The sequence below is a fragment of the Acartia tonsa genome, chromosome 9 (assembly GCF_053477335.1).
Source record: "Acartia tonsa isolate MP-2025a chromosome 9, ASM5347733v1, whole genome shotgun sequence".
Classification (NCBI taxonomy): Eukaryota; Metazoa; Arthropoda; class Copepoda; order Calanoida; family Acartiidae; genus Acartia; species Acartia tonsa.
In genome coordinates, this window is record NC_137268.1 from 29418482 (window position 1) to 29434405 (window position 15924).

The window sequence follows — 15924 nt, forward strand, 5'->3', positions numbered from 1 at the left end:
TTTTGTATTTAATTTCATGATTTTGGTCTTGGCAACATTGATATTCAATCCAACTTGTGCGGATTTTTCAGCAATTTTTGAGGTTTTTTCTTGCATATGAGCATGAGTGTGGGAGAGTAAGGCTATATCATCTGCAAAGTCAAGATCTTCTAATTTGTTTGTTATAGTCCACTGGTTCCATCAATAGAATTTAATTATTTTAGTTAAAACAGGGGCTGTGGTTCGGTTATTTAGTTCAACTTATTAATGCTAAACATGGATTTTTGGTCGGTTCAAGTTGCATTTTGAGATTTTATTACAGAGTGAGAGAAATTATTTTGACAGAGAAACCAATTTAAAAAAAAACCAGGGAGGAAGGTGACATAGGATTGTAAATAACATTGGTGCCCAAAGTTTTATAAACAGATTGGCTTAAAACCTTTGGGTACTTTAGCTATTTTTTTGTTTGATGGCTTATATTCAGTACTGTCCAAACATAAATCGAACACTTTGAACTTTGAACTTTGAACGAAAACTTTGAACTTTGAACATTAGGGATGTATAACAATTTAACTTTCCTTGTCATATTCTTAAAGATCTCTGAGAAGAACCTTACTGCTTTTAAAATTGAATTATTGTTCTTGTTTGGTATTTCCACAATTTGGCAATGAACCTCTAGTAGCACAGAAACACCCCGCAGTAGCGCAGAAACTCCGCAAATAGTTGCGTCGGTTGAACAAGACGACTCGGAAGACGAAGTTTTCTTTGGGGAAAAGTCGGCCAAAGAAGTTCAGAGAAATAAGTAAGTGGACAGTTTTATTAATGAATTTGCTCTAAAACAGTATTTTCCTTGTTTAATATTTTTACCCCCAAGACTAACTTAATTTCGAGATGTTCTATTGGGTTTGTATGTCTATACAGGAATAGACAGTTGGCTATTAGTGACCTCCTCTATTTATTACTTTGTCAGTCCATAACGCTATGGATGGTGGAGATGTGATTTTCTCGGCTTCTATTTAAGACTGACAGCTAAAACTTTTAGTAAATATTCCTAAGACATATGTGCATCTAATCTCTACATTGTTTTGTGCGTCTGTCTATCATGTTTTAAAGACATGAACCATATTTTAAAGGTTTGTGTTTCTGCATATTCTCTCTTTTTGTTTTGACAATTGAACCTGTGCTATATAACTCACTTTGTCCGTTTGACCATCTTATTTTCTGGTTATCACCAATTTTGTATAAGTATAGGTATAAATAACTAAGTTGCTTTGTTCTAGGTTGTTTAGAAGGAGGGAAACTATTTGTGACACAGATAGGCGTAGATCATATGAGGTAAATAATTTCTTATATCGAATTAATATAATGAACAGACAGACAATCAACCTGTTCATTTATATAAGGTTGTGCAGTTCAATGACATACTATGTTGTTTGTGTATATTTGAATTCAACAACGCATTTGATCAACTTTTTGTATTATCTCATAAATACGTTATATAAGTTTGAAAAAGTTTTTCTATAATTAGGGTCGGTGCGTCCGTACGTCCGGAACGGTTAGCTCTTTTCATATTAATGTAGACATGTTAGAATGTCCTATAGATTTCATTTTGATTCCAATAACAACTAGGTACGATTTAGAAAGTTTAGCAACTCTATAATCGTTAGGTACCAGAAAGTCCGTACGTCATGTTGATTGTTAATATTTATGATAAAACAAGGATGACAACATCCATAAAAGCGAAGCACTGAAACGGTAGGACAAACGGACATTAACACTTGTATAGTATCTGAACTGAAAAATCGGAACATAAATGTATAAATGTCGAATCAATATTGTAGGTAAATTTTTTGAAAAACTGCTTAAAAACAGGATAATGTTTATGGACATACTTACATTTTTGGACTTGATTATAGAGTTGCTTCGCTTATAATATTGTTCTTTGTTGTCCCAAGAATCAATATACCAAAAATCAGATCAAACGGATAATTAAAACACTTGAAAATTTGTTGTTAAAAACGTAGAAAAATTAACATGTTTAAAATGGACGTACGGACATTCTGGTAATGATTATAGAGTTGCTACGCTTTCTCAATCGTACCCAACTACTACAGGAATCATCATGCAAAGTTTGAAATCGATAGGACAATTCTAACATGCCTAAATTAACGAATAAAAGCTATCTATCTCGGACGGACGGACGTACGGACCGACCCTAATTATAGAAAAGCTTCGCTTTTAAAAATTTATGTGATATGATTATGTTCTTTTTCCGGTTTTTTGGAATACTACTTACAGTTACAACAAGGTCAAATATAATGAGCGAAGCATCTCTATAGTCAATTCCTAAAAAAGTATGTCTTCAGAACGATAAAAAAAAGTATGATAAAACAAGCCTTTGTATTTCGCGGTTTTAAAACTTTGAATGGTTTGGCCATCACAAGGTATATTTGCACTACAACGATTTTTTTTGAAAATATTATTTTTACCAATTGGCACTACAAGTCAGTTTAGGTGTAAGCCAAAATTTTAAAGACTTTTTCCTAATGCGGGTCAATTTATCAAGTATGTATTGTTTTTAAGCTTTTTATACCTTTTTTTTATGTTTCATCAAAATATTTAATGCTTTAATTTGCATGGCCCTTAGAACCTCTAAAATGGTGGTCTTCAAAAAGCTTTTCATTGTGTTTGCAATCAGTCTTACAGTTTTAAAAAGGTTTCATGAAACTATACCTACTTGTTTATATTATATTTCAGGTATCTAAGAACAAGTCAAATTACAGCTCAGTGCCTGGAAATGTGTCGATGCTATATGCCGCGGAAAATTCTATAGCAGAAGAGGACGAAGAAGACGACTATATTGAGGCCCAGGTTAGTTGCAACATTATTCACGCAACCTCCACATACCTCTGCATGCAAGTAGAAAGTTAATACCTAATAAGACAGCGGGCTAAGTTATAATGTTATTTAAGAGTTTTTTAGGGTCAAAATATCATACTATACTACAGTAATCGGTTTACTTAATTCCTTAGTTCAGATCAATAAGAGAAAAAAACTACTCCCCCATCTTATATTTGATTTATTTATTAAAAAAAAAGTTACCGGTTTTATTGCTTTACAGGGCTATGGGAAATCTCCAAAAATTGTTTTTAAAAGCTATTCTGTAAATCTATGATGATATATATTTACTAGGGTTGGGCCGGATATTTTTTGGCCGGATACCGGATATCCGGCTAATTTCAAATGCCGGATATCCGGTATCCGGCAAATATCCGGTTATCCGGCCAAATTATCGGATATCCGGCCGGATAACCGGCCAAATTACTACATATTAAAAAAAAGGATATAGTCCCTTTCGTGGCAACGCACCTTAAGGGGCGATTCGTTTTATTTTTTAAATTGCTTTTAATAGGTTATTTTAGGTTAAGTTAGGTTATATTTGGTAAGGTGATTTCCCCGCAGGGTAAGGCAATTGGCCCTGCAAGGTTAGAGTCCCCCGCGAGGGGCTAGAAATAGGAGATACGCTACTGTGAAAATACGAATAATTGCTCCTTAAGGGGCGTTGCCACGATAGAGACTATTCCCGCAAATAAAATTTCTTCATAAACTGGTGTTTTATATTATACTAGCGTCTGCGTCCCTAGTATCTAGGGATATATATTAGAAGGGACATGAAAGTGCAGAAAAATAACTTAAAACCTTACAACGACTTTTTTATAAAAATTAAACAGCCTAAAACCACCCTGGGACTTATAAGAAGCTTCACTCTAAAGGAGAACCATATCAGTTCAGCAGTTAGCAAGATCCTTTGCTACAGACAAAAAAAGCTTAGTAAATAAATCTAATTAACTATTACTACTCTATTACTATCAATCTCTAACGGTTGGAGGATTGGCGGGGAGGTGGCGTTGAATGCCTCTCCCCCCCCCCCCCTCTGATTTTTTTCTATCCCATTTTCTGTGTATAAAAGGTAGAGGGCTATAACTGAGTGACTTTCGAAATATGGGTATGACACATAACTGAGAGTTGAAATTTTTTTAAAACCTCCTTCCTGGCGGGCACAGGATACCAGCAAATTTGGTAAGGTCATTTAGATAAAAAGTAAAAATATTTTTTTTCATGTTATCTAATACTAAAATATCCTATAGTCGTACATCCTCATATGTAATATAGGTGTTTAAGTCGATTTCAGGTTCCAGGTATAATCCTGCAAGTCATGAACCTCCAGGTCTCCAGATATCTTTAAACGGTTCCTGTGACCGCAAATTTTTACTTGAAGATTTCAAATTTTAAACTTAGGCTTTTTTATATATCTTTATGACATATTACAATTTCATAAAATCTGTTGCCGTTTACCTGCCAACCGTCGGTTTGCGGCTGGCAGCTGCCAAGTACTGCTGCCACCGCCATTTATGTTATGAGATTTCTAATATAAAATTTACATAAACATAAACATATTTAGAAAAAATTGTTCTTCTAGCTTCAATAATAAGAAAATTAAAGCCATTAAAGATTTTTAAAAAACCAGATATTTTTGTTGTAAAATATAAAGGATTATATTGCCGGATATCCGGCCGGATAGTTTCAATATCCGGTATCCGGCCGGATATTGAAAATGGCCGGATATCCGGCCCAACCCTAATATTTACTGTAGGCTATTGAAGATAGTATTGTCCAAGAAGATTGTTCTACCTTGGAATCCTTTCAACATTTGTCAGTCAGCTCACAAAAGGTTAGAATAATGTATATTATATAATATACGTGGATATTATGACAGGCGAAAAATTGTCGTCAATTCATGTTGCTAACATTGACATCATTTATTTTAATCATCCAGTAGGAGTGGAGAGTATGGGGGAGATTGTTATTTTAGACAGCTACAAATTTCACTTTATTAAAATACATGATAATCTGGTGTAAGATCCTAGTAATAATAAATAGACTTTTCCTGATTAAACAGGGTTGACAGACAACATCCATGACAGCAGCAACGCCTAATAAATTAGACAGTAAGATAAATATGACTACCTAAATAAGTAAATAAGGATGCTTTTAAAGTCTATAACTAGGCTACTGACTATAGATTCGTCTCTTATAACATTGTACTTTTTCGGCCATGTAATGACAATTCAAAAATTAATATGGTAGGTATTAAAGTAGGTAGGCAAAAAGTCAATTTGAAATAAACCAACGGACTATAATGATAAATAACAGTTTTTCATTTTACTATCCGCGGAAAGCTGTCTAATAATAGATAACTATTCCAGGATTCGTTATATTATAACTTGGATGTTGCACCAGATTGTCATTTACTGTAATAAAGTGATACTTGCAGCTGGCTAAGATAACGATCCTCCCCCTTTCCCATACCATCCCCCATTCTGAACGAACTGACTAATAAGTGATATCATATTAGCAACCTAAATTAATAACAATTTTCCCCTGTCAATATATCCACGTATTCTATATCCATTATTATTCCAGGACGACCAGTTGGGGGAAGAAATGTCCTTCCACCTTGGCCACATTCCCTCTGTTGAAGAATCCATTATCTCAACTAGGAACTTATTGATAAACTTAGAAATATTTTTGGGTATTTTTTTGTGATTACTCTTGGGAGTGTAGTAGTACCAACACCCAAATTAGCTATATAATATACCTTCCCAGGACCCACGAGAAGCTACACTGCAAAGTAGAACCATAAAATTTCAGTGAGATCTTGTTACTTTTATTTAAGGATAGTTTATCCACATTTAAGCAAATTCAATCTAAAATTCCAGTCCTGTAAGAGCAAGGACATTTTTCCAGTTCTTTTTCTTTCAGTTTTGTTTTAATTGGAAAAGGGAGGTAATATTGGACTGTAAAATATATTGGTACTTAAAGTTTTTTTTTTTAAAGTTCAAAAACTTTGGGAGCTGTTATTTAATCTAGATTGGTAGGTACAAACTTTGCAGTTTATTATCATTGGTAATATATAATATATATGTATTAATCGTTCGTATGTCTTATCCCTTAAGAAACCTGGTATCAATAAGAATTATTCCACCAAAGTGTATTGAATGAATCCAGCCTCAAATCCTCACATGACAAGAATCATCTAGCAGCTTCAAATCTTGACAACAGTGACATGAACGATATTAATGGATCTATAAGCACAGAGTTGTGTAATAAAATTCAGGCATGGTCTAGTTTGTTTATTAAGGAAAAAGAATAGAGGGGGCATGAGCTTTATCTAACTCTGCTACAGGACGGGGATTAGATCCTGACCCAATTTTGTATTGGGTCTTTGAAATTACCTAATAAAAATATAAAAAAACTGTCAAGTCGGTACAAAAGAACAGAAAGTATTTTGCTATCAGACTTATAAGGTCTTCACTACTTGGGCCAGCTTTTTGTCTGGATTATACATAATGTTCTAGTTACCTAATTAAAAAACAAAACAAACTAAATCTGATGGATAGAATGAAATGATGGCTAACCACGAGAAAGAAATGAATAACAAAAATGAAATTAATAATGGCAAAACTGTTCAACATCAAATTGTTGATGATAGTATGAGCACAACTGTGGGTAAGTTATTTTTAATAAAATGTGTTGTGTTTAAATCCAAGATCGCCTAAGTTGGTTGGGGTTATTAATATCCCCCTCCCTTTCCTGTATTTTTTTTATAGAGATGTTTTTTTATTGAAATTATTGAAATTAATCTCCCTCCTCCTTCCTCTTTGGTATATTTAGTATAAAATCTTGGATGTCCTTGTTCCATATTGACACGTACTTTATACCAGCACAGGGGTAGCTATTCTAACCAACAATTCTACAAAAAAAAAACACGAAACCCTAATAAATATCTGGGGGTATATTTTGTTTTTGGCATGAAAGTGAATCGGGGTGGGAAAGAAGGGAAGGAAAAGGGGAAGGGGGTTGTGGGGAAATTTTCCTTTAGATTTGTTTGTCAGAATATCATTCCGGGGCCGTTCCTGATACAAACAACTTTCTTCCATGGTTTTAGTTTTAAAAATAGCACATCCTTTAAACTTAAATGCATAAAAAAATAACTAAGTTATAAATTAGTTTGCAATGTAATTTTATTGTAATAGTTGCATGTTCGACGACACATCAAATTTTTTTTTGTTTTTATTAGATTCTTTTAACATCCTTGACACAATCCGTCGCTTTTATGATTACTTTTTCTGTAATTTTTTTCACAAGTTGTAATGATTTAATATTATTACCTACCAATATATTTAAAAGTAGAAATTTGGTGAGTCTACGATGTTAAAGTACCTTATTTTCCGTTAGATTTTGCATGCTCCATATTTTAGCGGTTTTCCTCAAAGTGACTAGTCGAGCACAGCCCCCCCCCCCCCCCCGATTAAAATATATTCAAAATTAGATGGTGGGGGGGGGGGAGTGTAGATTTTTATTTATTTTGTTAAGATTAAGTTAGATTTTATTGGGTATAGGGTAGCCTTGCATGGTTAATTCACTGCAAGTATGGGCATAAATAAAACAAATCCTGTCACCCCCCCCCCCCCCCACCCCTACTATTTTTTTTTCTCTAACAGAGTGCCGTGCTCTGTGTTTGCAAAGCACTTTGGGGGGAAGGATCTAACCCCTTTGTAACAATTTTGTTGTGGTCCTAACTAGGAGAGGATAGTGTATTTGTACACGAAAGCTTGCATGAAACCACAAGTGCTGAGGATTCCTTTGCTTTGGGTCATATTAATCTTCAATTAGGTAATTTTTATTTCAGTATGGCTTAGGTAGATACCGATTAATATCCGCTTGATCAGAACCGGTTCTCAGCCATACTGAAAAATCATATATCATCGTATTACAGACAACTTTCGTTGAATATTGAAATAAAAATTCACAAAACATATTTTAATATTATGCATGTGCATGGTAATGAGTTATGCCTGTTTTGAGCCATAGCATTCAACATACTCTAACTATTTATATCGCGCACCTGACATAGCAGCAGAAGGAACATTTTTTAACGTCTCTAGTTATGACGCAGTGTTGGTACAAGATTAAAACCTTCTACTAATCTCATGTTTTAAAAATCTGATTTTCATTTGTGTTATTTAGATCTTGGATCTGAGAGTGTGTTGGATCCTGTTGTTCCAAGCATCAGGGTAATTAAACCCTCTGTTTGTCAGGTAATCATTGTTTTAACAGCAAAGCTTCTCAAAATTTTACACATTTTGGTCAATCTGTTAGACCTCCAACCCCCGGTTTATTAAATGTATCCATTGAAAACCCGCTTTTTGTCACTAAAGTCATATTGAATATTTATAGAGTAGCTGTTTAAAAAAGCATAGAAAAGCACATAAATTTTCGATTGCTAGATATTGAAGGAATAAAAAAAGTATAATAATGGATATAGAAAGGTGGATGATATATTGACAGGAAAAGGGGGGGGGGGGAAATGTGGTGACTCGTCACACGACATACCAGCAATTTTATTTTGGGTGCTACTCCCTTAGTTTTAGAGATAATTGGATGAAATCTTTTGGGCTGGGTCACTAATTACCCAAACTATTGGTATCTTTAAAAAAAAACGGCGGCGAGACCGCCGCTCCCGCCGCCCGCCGCCGTTTTCCGCCGCCACCAAAAAAAAAATTTTATTGCATTTCTCGCCGAATTAGGCAATTTGGAATCATTTGAGACCATGTTATTTTTTTCAAAAATTTTTCCCCTTACAAGCAACCCTGCGGGGGGACTTAGTCATTTTTTTCAAATTCTCGTTTATGAAGGTATATCTTAAATACAGTATGCTATTCCTTTGGTTTTAGAGATAATTGGATGAAATCTTTTTGATTGTGTCACTAATTACCCCAAGTTTTGGTATCTTTCAAAAAAAAAACAGCGGCGGGACCGCCGCTCCCGCCGGCCGCCGCCGTTTTCCGCCGCCACCATAAAAAAAATTTATTGCATTTCTCGCCGAATTAGGCAATTTGGAATCATTTGAGACCATGTTTTTTTTTTTCAAAAATTTTTCCCCTTACAAGCAACCCTGCGGGGGGGACTTAGTCATTTTTTTCAAATTCTCGTTTATGAAGGTATATCTTAAATACAGTATGCTATTCCTTTAGTTTTAGAGATAATTGGATGAAATCTTTTTGATTGTGTCACTAATTACCCCAAGTTTTGGTATCTTTCAAAAAAAAACGGCAGCAGCACCGCCGCTCCCGCCGTCCGCCGCCGCCACGAAAAAATTTTTTTTATTGCATTTCTCGCCGAATTAGGCAATTTTGAATCATATGAGACCATGTTATTTTTTCAAATTTTTTTGGGGCGGTGGCGGAAAACGGCGGCGGCGGATTGCAGGAGCAAGGTTATTTGTAAAAGGAAATTTTTGAAAAAAATAACTTGGTCTCATATTATTCCAAATTACCTAATTCGGCGAGAAATGCAAAAAAAATTTTTTTGGTGGCGGCGGAAAACGGCGGCGGACGGCGGGAGCGGCGGTCCCGCCGCCATTTTTAATTCAAATATTTTCAAATATTTTTTTACTGACCTACCTAAAAAGATTTTGTTTCAATATCTTTAAAAGCACAGGAGTAGCACTGAATTTAAGATATACCTTGATAAACGAGAATTTGAAAAAAAGTCCCCCCGCAGGGGTGCTTGTAAGGGAAAAAATTTTGGAAAAAAATAACATCGTTTCAAATGATTCCAAATTGCCTAATTCGGCGAGATTTGCAATAAAAAAAATTTTTTTGGTGGCGGCGGAAAACGGCGGCGGGCGGCGGTCCCGCCGCCGTTTTTTTTAAGATACCAATAGTTGGGGTAATTAGTGACCCAGCCCAAAAGATTTCATCCAATTATCTCTAAAACTAAGGGAGTAGCATACTGTATTTAAGATATACCTTCATAAACGAGAATTTGAAAAAAATGACTAAGTCCCCCCGCAGGGTTGCTTGTAAGGGAAAAAATTTTGGAAAAAAATAACATGGTCTCAAATGATTCCAAATTGCCTAATTCGGCGAGAAATGCAATAAAAAAAATTTTTTGGTGGCGGCGGAAAACGGCGGCGGGCGGCGGGAGCGGCGGTCTCGCCGCCGTTTTTTTTTAAAGATACCAATAGTTTGGGTAATTAGTGACCCAGCCCAAAAGATTTCATCCAATTATCTCTAAAACTAAGGGAGTAGCACCCAAAATAAAATTGCTGGTATGTCGTGTGACGAGTCACCACATTTCCCCCCCCCCCTTTGTTGTCAATCTAGGTTGCTACAATGCTCCTCATTTATTGGTCAGTTCGTTCATCCAGTTTAGCCATCTGTGAGCATCACTTTTTTAGAGTACACAAAAATATGGTGCAACACCCAACTAATAATAAATCCATTGTTAACTTATGTATATTTCAGAATCCTGATGAAAGTATGGAAGCAAAATCACCCACTAAACAAGAGTAAGTTTATTTTTGAGGCTTTGAAACCGACAAATTTCCGCTGGATTAAAACCAGATCTGAGCCATACTGAAAAATAATGTATAAAATCGTATTATTTACAATTTTTCACAAATATTAAAAAAAAAATCATGAAGTTCTTAACAGTTTTGTTACACCGTGCCTTTGGCCTGTCAGGGCTAACAATTCTAGTTTTAATCTTGTAATTTTTCATTTTAATGTCTGCGGAAACCTGTCTATAATACGATGCGATTAATAACTAGGCATTAAGGGTGAATTTATCCTTCCCCAAAAAAGTTTTAGATCTTCATTGGAATTGAAAAGAGCTTTAGTGTAAAGGAGAACCATATCGGTTTGGCGGTTAGCGAGAACTTTTGCCACACACAGTCAGGCACCCTCCTACTTTTATATTTTAATTCGGACTTATTGAAAGGCCCTAAATAAATAAAAATAGTTGTTTTGAAATGTAGTGGGCGAAAATTTTCTTATCTCTACAGTTAATGGATGTATTGTATAATATACGTGGATATTATGACAAGGAAGAAATTGTCGTCAATTTAGCTTGCTAACTTGGAACTGTTTATTGGTCCGTTCGTTCATCCAGTAGGAGGGGAGGGTATGGGATAAAGGGGGTGGAAGGGGGAACCGTTATTTCAGCTCGCTGCATGTTTAACTTTATTAGAGAATAAGAAAATCCGAAGTAAGATCCAAGTAATGATGTATCCATTCTATAGTTTTTTTAGCAGCGGCAATTTTTAAAAATTCAGTTTTAGTTTAACCGTCGCATTGTTACAGTTTCATTCAAAATGTATTTTTATTATTTTTTTGATATTTAATATACTAAAATGTTCTTTAGAATTTTATCATTTTTCAATTTCCGCTAGATTAAAAATGGTTCTTAGCCATACTAACAAATTATGTATTGGATTGCATTACAGATAAAACTTATTTATCGCATTGTTTTATAGACAGTTTTCAGCGGATATTAAAATTGTATGTTACAAGATTAAAATCATTTTTGTCGAAGAACGGTATTAATGTATTATGATTATTATTTTAAAATTTGAAGAAAACTGGCTATAGTGCGAAACGATACATGATTTTTCAGTACCTCTTATAACCTGATATTAATCGGTTTCGAAGCGCAGCTACTATATGTATATTTTATTTAGACGAGACTCGATTGAATCAGTAGATTTTGATTGCACCGCAGAAGAGAAAATTTTATTTGACATGTTTGGAGAAGATTATAATGAGGTAATATTTTTTTAAAACGAAGCTTTGCTACAATCTGTGTCGTACATACGTTTTTCATTTAGCTGATGTGTTACAATTGTCGTGTTGATTTCAAACACGACATGATGATTCTTGTGACAGATATGTACAATTTAGAAAGCGTATAAACTCTGTTCATTTGAAACATAATGTTTTTTTTAGTTTTAATTTTTAAGGGGACTATGCACAAACAAGAGCAAGTGATTCTAAGTACCTTCCAGCAGTGATTCGAAATGTTATATTGATGAATATACTAGGGTTATGTTTTATATCGTTATATTGTTTTAAAAATTTAGTTTAACCATGGTTTTAAATGAATAACACTTTGAAATGTTAGACATTTTGTGACTAAATATCACCAAATGTTTTGTTAAGTTCTAATGACTATGAGGCAAAAGTAAACTTTTTTTAAAGAAAAATGTTAATTTAGAAAAATTTATAGCATTTGATTATGTTTTGGCGTATTATTTTTTTAAAAACTTTTGAACTCAACAAAAAATCTGATGATATTTTGTCAGTAAATGCTTAACATTTCAAAGTTTTATCTATAGAAAACCTGGTGAACCTTAATTTTGGTTTAGTCGATATAACGATGTTAACATAACCCTGTTATATTCACCAAAAAAACATTTGGAATCACTGCTGGAAGGTGCTTATAATTAATTGCTCTTGTTCGTGTATAGTCCCCTTTCATTATGATTAACTTATTCATTTGATTTTTGGAATTTTGTTACCCTATGAAAAGAAAAAATATCTGCCCTTAGCATAATGTGTACACATACTTACCAATAATATGGCCGGATTGTTCCTTACCTGTTTCCAGTTTTATTAGTCCAGTTTACTGAGTATGGATCTATATTTATCAGGGATGAGGGGACTCTGGGCTGTTTATTGCACTAGTCCTAAAAGCAGGGTTCAGAAGCCGCGCGTAAACCGCGTGTAAGCCTCAGTGAAATCTTCATTTTATCACTATAAAATTCAGCTGGATGTATAAAACTGCTCTTTAGCAGACAATCCTTCTTTCTGAAATTTCTTTTTCTGCTCACAAGCAGGCTTAAAACTGAGGCTTATGCGCGGCTGAGGCGCGGCTTCCGAACCCTGCCTAAAAGTTATTTTTATAAAAACGTTTTTTCTTATTCGTTGGCCTTACCAACTTTGGGGTCTGTTATTGAATTGTGATTGGTTGATTCATTAAAGTAAGTGTAGAAAAATTTCAACCACTAATTGCAATTTATGTATCATCATTGGGGATGTACGTCAATATATCGGCCATTGTCTTATCCCTTGATATCCCTGACATTTTTTCTCATTTAATTAGGAGGTAGAAGCATTGGATAAGGAGGAACGCTGGAATTTGAAGAAAAAGATCTACCAACTGACAGACCAACAAATCTCAGAAATTGAAAACAGACTCAAGAAGGTTGTTGAAGGTAGGATTGGACAAATTTAGGGTTTGTACAGTACATATGTCCTTTTTTAGTCATTGATCATGTTTGAAATGTTTAAATTTACATATTCTGATTGCTTTAATGATAAGGTATAATCTAATATTTCTAGTTCTTTAATCGAATAAATTATCATTCTATCGATTTGATATCTGAATATCCAATGATAATTTGACCAGTCATAAGCGTAGAGACTCGATAATTATGACATAAAAGATCAGATTGTCCATATCAAGAATTTTAAGTTATTTAAAACAGACAAAATGCGCATTTTCCTTCTAACTTAATAGAACATTCTGTTTATTATCTTTGCTCGTCTAATGGATGTAGTTTTTACAAAAGTTGTTGTTAATCTAAACAAATGTTTCTAAAGGTGATCGTAGATCCAGCATTACTACTGAAGACGAATGGACAATTAACCTAGATAGAAAGAAATTTGGTAAGGACAGTCCATCTATAGATGTTTTTAAATGCTTTTCCTCTTGCCGTTGGGGGTGGAGGTTAGATTTAGAAAATAGCAGGGATCTAAAGTGATAAGACAATAGCCAATAAATTCATGTACATCCCCAAAGATGATAAAAAAATCATCACTTCTTAGAATTTGTGGATAAAACGTTTGGAAATTTAACTTAATGAACCAATCAATCAAAAGTCCTTAAAGTTGTTAAGCAAGCGAATAAGAAATGTTATTATAAAACTTTGGGGACTAGTGTAATAAACAGTCCAATGTCCCCTTCCTTGGGTAAATATCCTGCATAATTTAATATCTTTGGCCTACGTGCTTTAAAAAGCTTTACTTCTTAATATTATTGCACTTTTTTCCGTCTGTCTGAATTTATGTCTATTGGGAAATTAAATTTACTCAGATGCAATTTTAAATCTCCCTTCAGAAGTTAAAAGATAATCATGATTACAACAAATTGTATACGGTTCTGCATTTTGAAATTATGTTACTAGCTATTTCTTTTTAAAGAAAAAAAACATGACTTATTTGCTTTTTAGCGATGAATATTGAATTATAACTCAAAAATTTGTTAAAGTGGACACACAGACATAGGACAATTGACATGAATATTTGTTCAGATTTAGTAAGGCTTGAATCCGTGGCGAGCACCATCTCTCCATTTGCATGGAGCACGGGTACCCCAGCTTCAATTACTGACACAAGGAAATCAATTTTATTGATAAATTTTAGACATTCTATATAAAGTATTAGGAAGTCTATTTGTCTGTATCTTGCTAACCACTGGACAAAAATGGTTCTTATAGTTGCAGGAAATCTTATAGGTTTAGCGAAGGTTATTTCTTTTATTTTTTTGGATGTTACCCCCCATCCCCCCAAAAAATTTATTTTACTGTTTCATTTTTAAATTAGTGGCTTAACCCTCAGAATGAAGTTGAACAATGAGATTTTTTTCAAAAAGGGTAACGTAAAGCTGTTTTTTGTGAAGATTCCTTGTAACATTAACATTCGGTATATTATTTTCTTGGTCCGTCGACCGTCAATCATACTACAAAAGAAACCAAAGTCTTTGTCTAACTTATAAGATAACGTGTTTTTAGATACCAGTTAAGAGTAGCTGCTCTTCTAAAAATTTCTAGAAATTGATTATGTTTTACCATAGTGACCTTACAACAAGTACTAAACAATCCAAAGAATGTGCAAAGGAACAAAATTATAACACCAATAATAAATTAAGCCAAGGGTAAGTTTTTATTCTTATTGTTGGTAGCAAATGTACTCCATAATTTAAAATGCTTAACTTAACAGTGACTGACAACCCCAAAAAGAATATTTACCAAAAATGGCAAAATTACCCAACCTAACTAAATCATCCTTGTTGTAGATCATCTGAAGAGTGTGGGGAGGACTACCTGGCAAGGTTGAAAGCTGTTCTGGATACTAGTGTTGAAGACACATCTAGCAAAGATAACACATTGGCTGAAGGAATCTTTATTTCAGTTTTTTCCTTGTCCTGTAATACATCCTTTGCATAACCTCTGGATAAGAGGACGATACACTATTAGTTCATTAAAGTAAAATAGAGGTGATACGAGCTAAATTTAACTCGGTTCACGTGTTAAGGACCATGTACCGACTTTCATTTGGATATCTTTATTTATCTTATTTTCTTTAAATATCAGCCAATAGCGTCGAAAATATTAACACCATTTGAACCAGGTGGTTGTCTGGGTTCTACATCTATACTTATACATTTATTATTAGATCCCTAATGATGATAAACAATATTACCCCTTCTGTATATAAATCTTATTGCTTATAAAGGTAGGACAACCAAATAAAATTCAATTCATGTTTTTGAGCCAATAATCAAGATAATGAGGTTATAAAGCTTTGCATACCAATATGATTTACAGTCCAATGTCCCCACCCCCCTCACTGATTAAAACTGAAAATAAAAAAAAATTGCAGATGAAAGTTTTGGGCTGAAGTTTACTCCATGCAGCAGAGTCAGTATTATTAGCACAAGTCCTGATGTCACCAAGGCATACACAACTATAGATAATATAACTCATTTTTGAAGAAAAATCTTTTCAAAACCCCCCAACTGGGATTATTCCTGCGTGGTTTTATCCTTGTAGGACTCTTCTAACTTAACCTAACATAAATAAAAATATAAAAATAAGCGTTCATCAAAAAAAACTTGTTGGTGATCCAATTGCATGCAATGTGAGGGAAACTGCTTAAAAATGCTAATAGATATATTCTAGAGACACACACTCTAAATCAGCAAATAGGAAAAATGTGAAAGGACAAACCGATCACATTGTTTAGAAAGTATACAGAT

The 15924-nt window shown here is 34.1% G+C and overlaps 1 protein-coding gene across 5 annotated transcripts in view; it reads left to right on the forward strand.

Annotated features, from left to right (window-relative positions):
* The window catches only part of LOC145328719 (uncharacterized), a 152061-nt gene that overhangs the window by 120660 nt on the left and 15477 nt on the right, over positions 1–15924 (forward strand). For 3 of the 5 annotated variants that reach the window (XR_013882562.1, XR_013882563.1, XM_080172519.1), the window contains exons 3-19: positions 657–781; positions 1260–1314; positions 2737–2850; positions 4634–4711; positions 5464–5538; positions 6029–6157; positions 6441–6549; positions 7627–7716; positions 8071–8141; positions 10353–10396; positions 11567–11651; positions 12988–13099; positions 13488–13553; positions 14198–14280; positions 14738–14820; positions 14962–15060; positions 15547–15622. Coding sequence is in view for 3 of the 5 variants with exons in the window: in XM_080172519.1 (XP_080028645.1) it covers positions 657–781; positions 1260–1314; positions 2737–2850; positions 4634–4711; positions 5464–5538; positions 6029–6157; positions 6441–6549; positions 7627–7716; positions 8071–8141; positions 10353–10396; positions 11567–11651; positions 12988–13099; positions 13488–13553; positions 14198–14280; positions 14738–14820; positions 14962–15060; positions 15547–15622 (1494 nt within the window). In the remaining 2 variants the exon portion in view is untranslated. The remainder of the gene's footprint in view (positions 1–656; positions 782–1259; positions 1315–2736; positions 2851–4633; positions 4712–5463; positions 5539–6028; positions 6158–6440; positions 6550–7626; positions 7717–8070; positions 8142–10352; positions 10397–11566; positions 11652–12987; positions 13100–13487; positions 13554–14197; positions 14281–14737; positions 14821–14961; positions 15061–15546; positions 15623–15924) is intronic. The other 2 variants (XM_080172520.1, XM_080172521.1) reach the window with 2 other exon arrangements.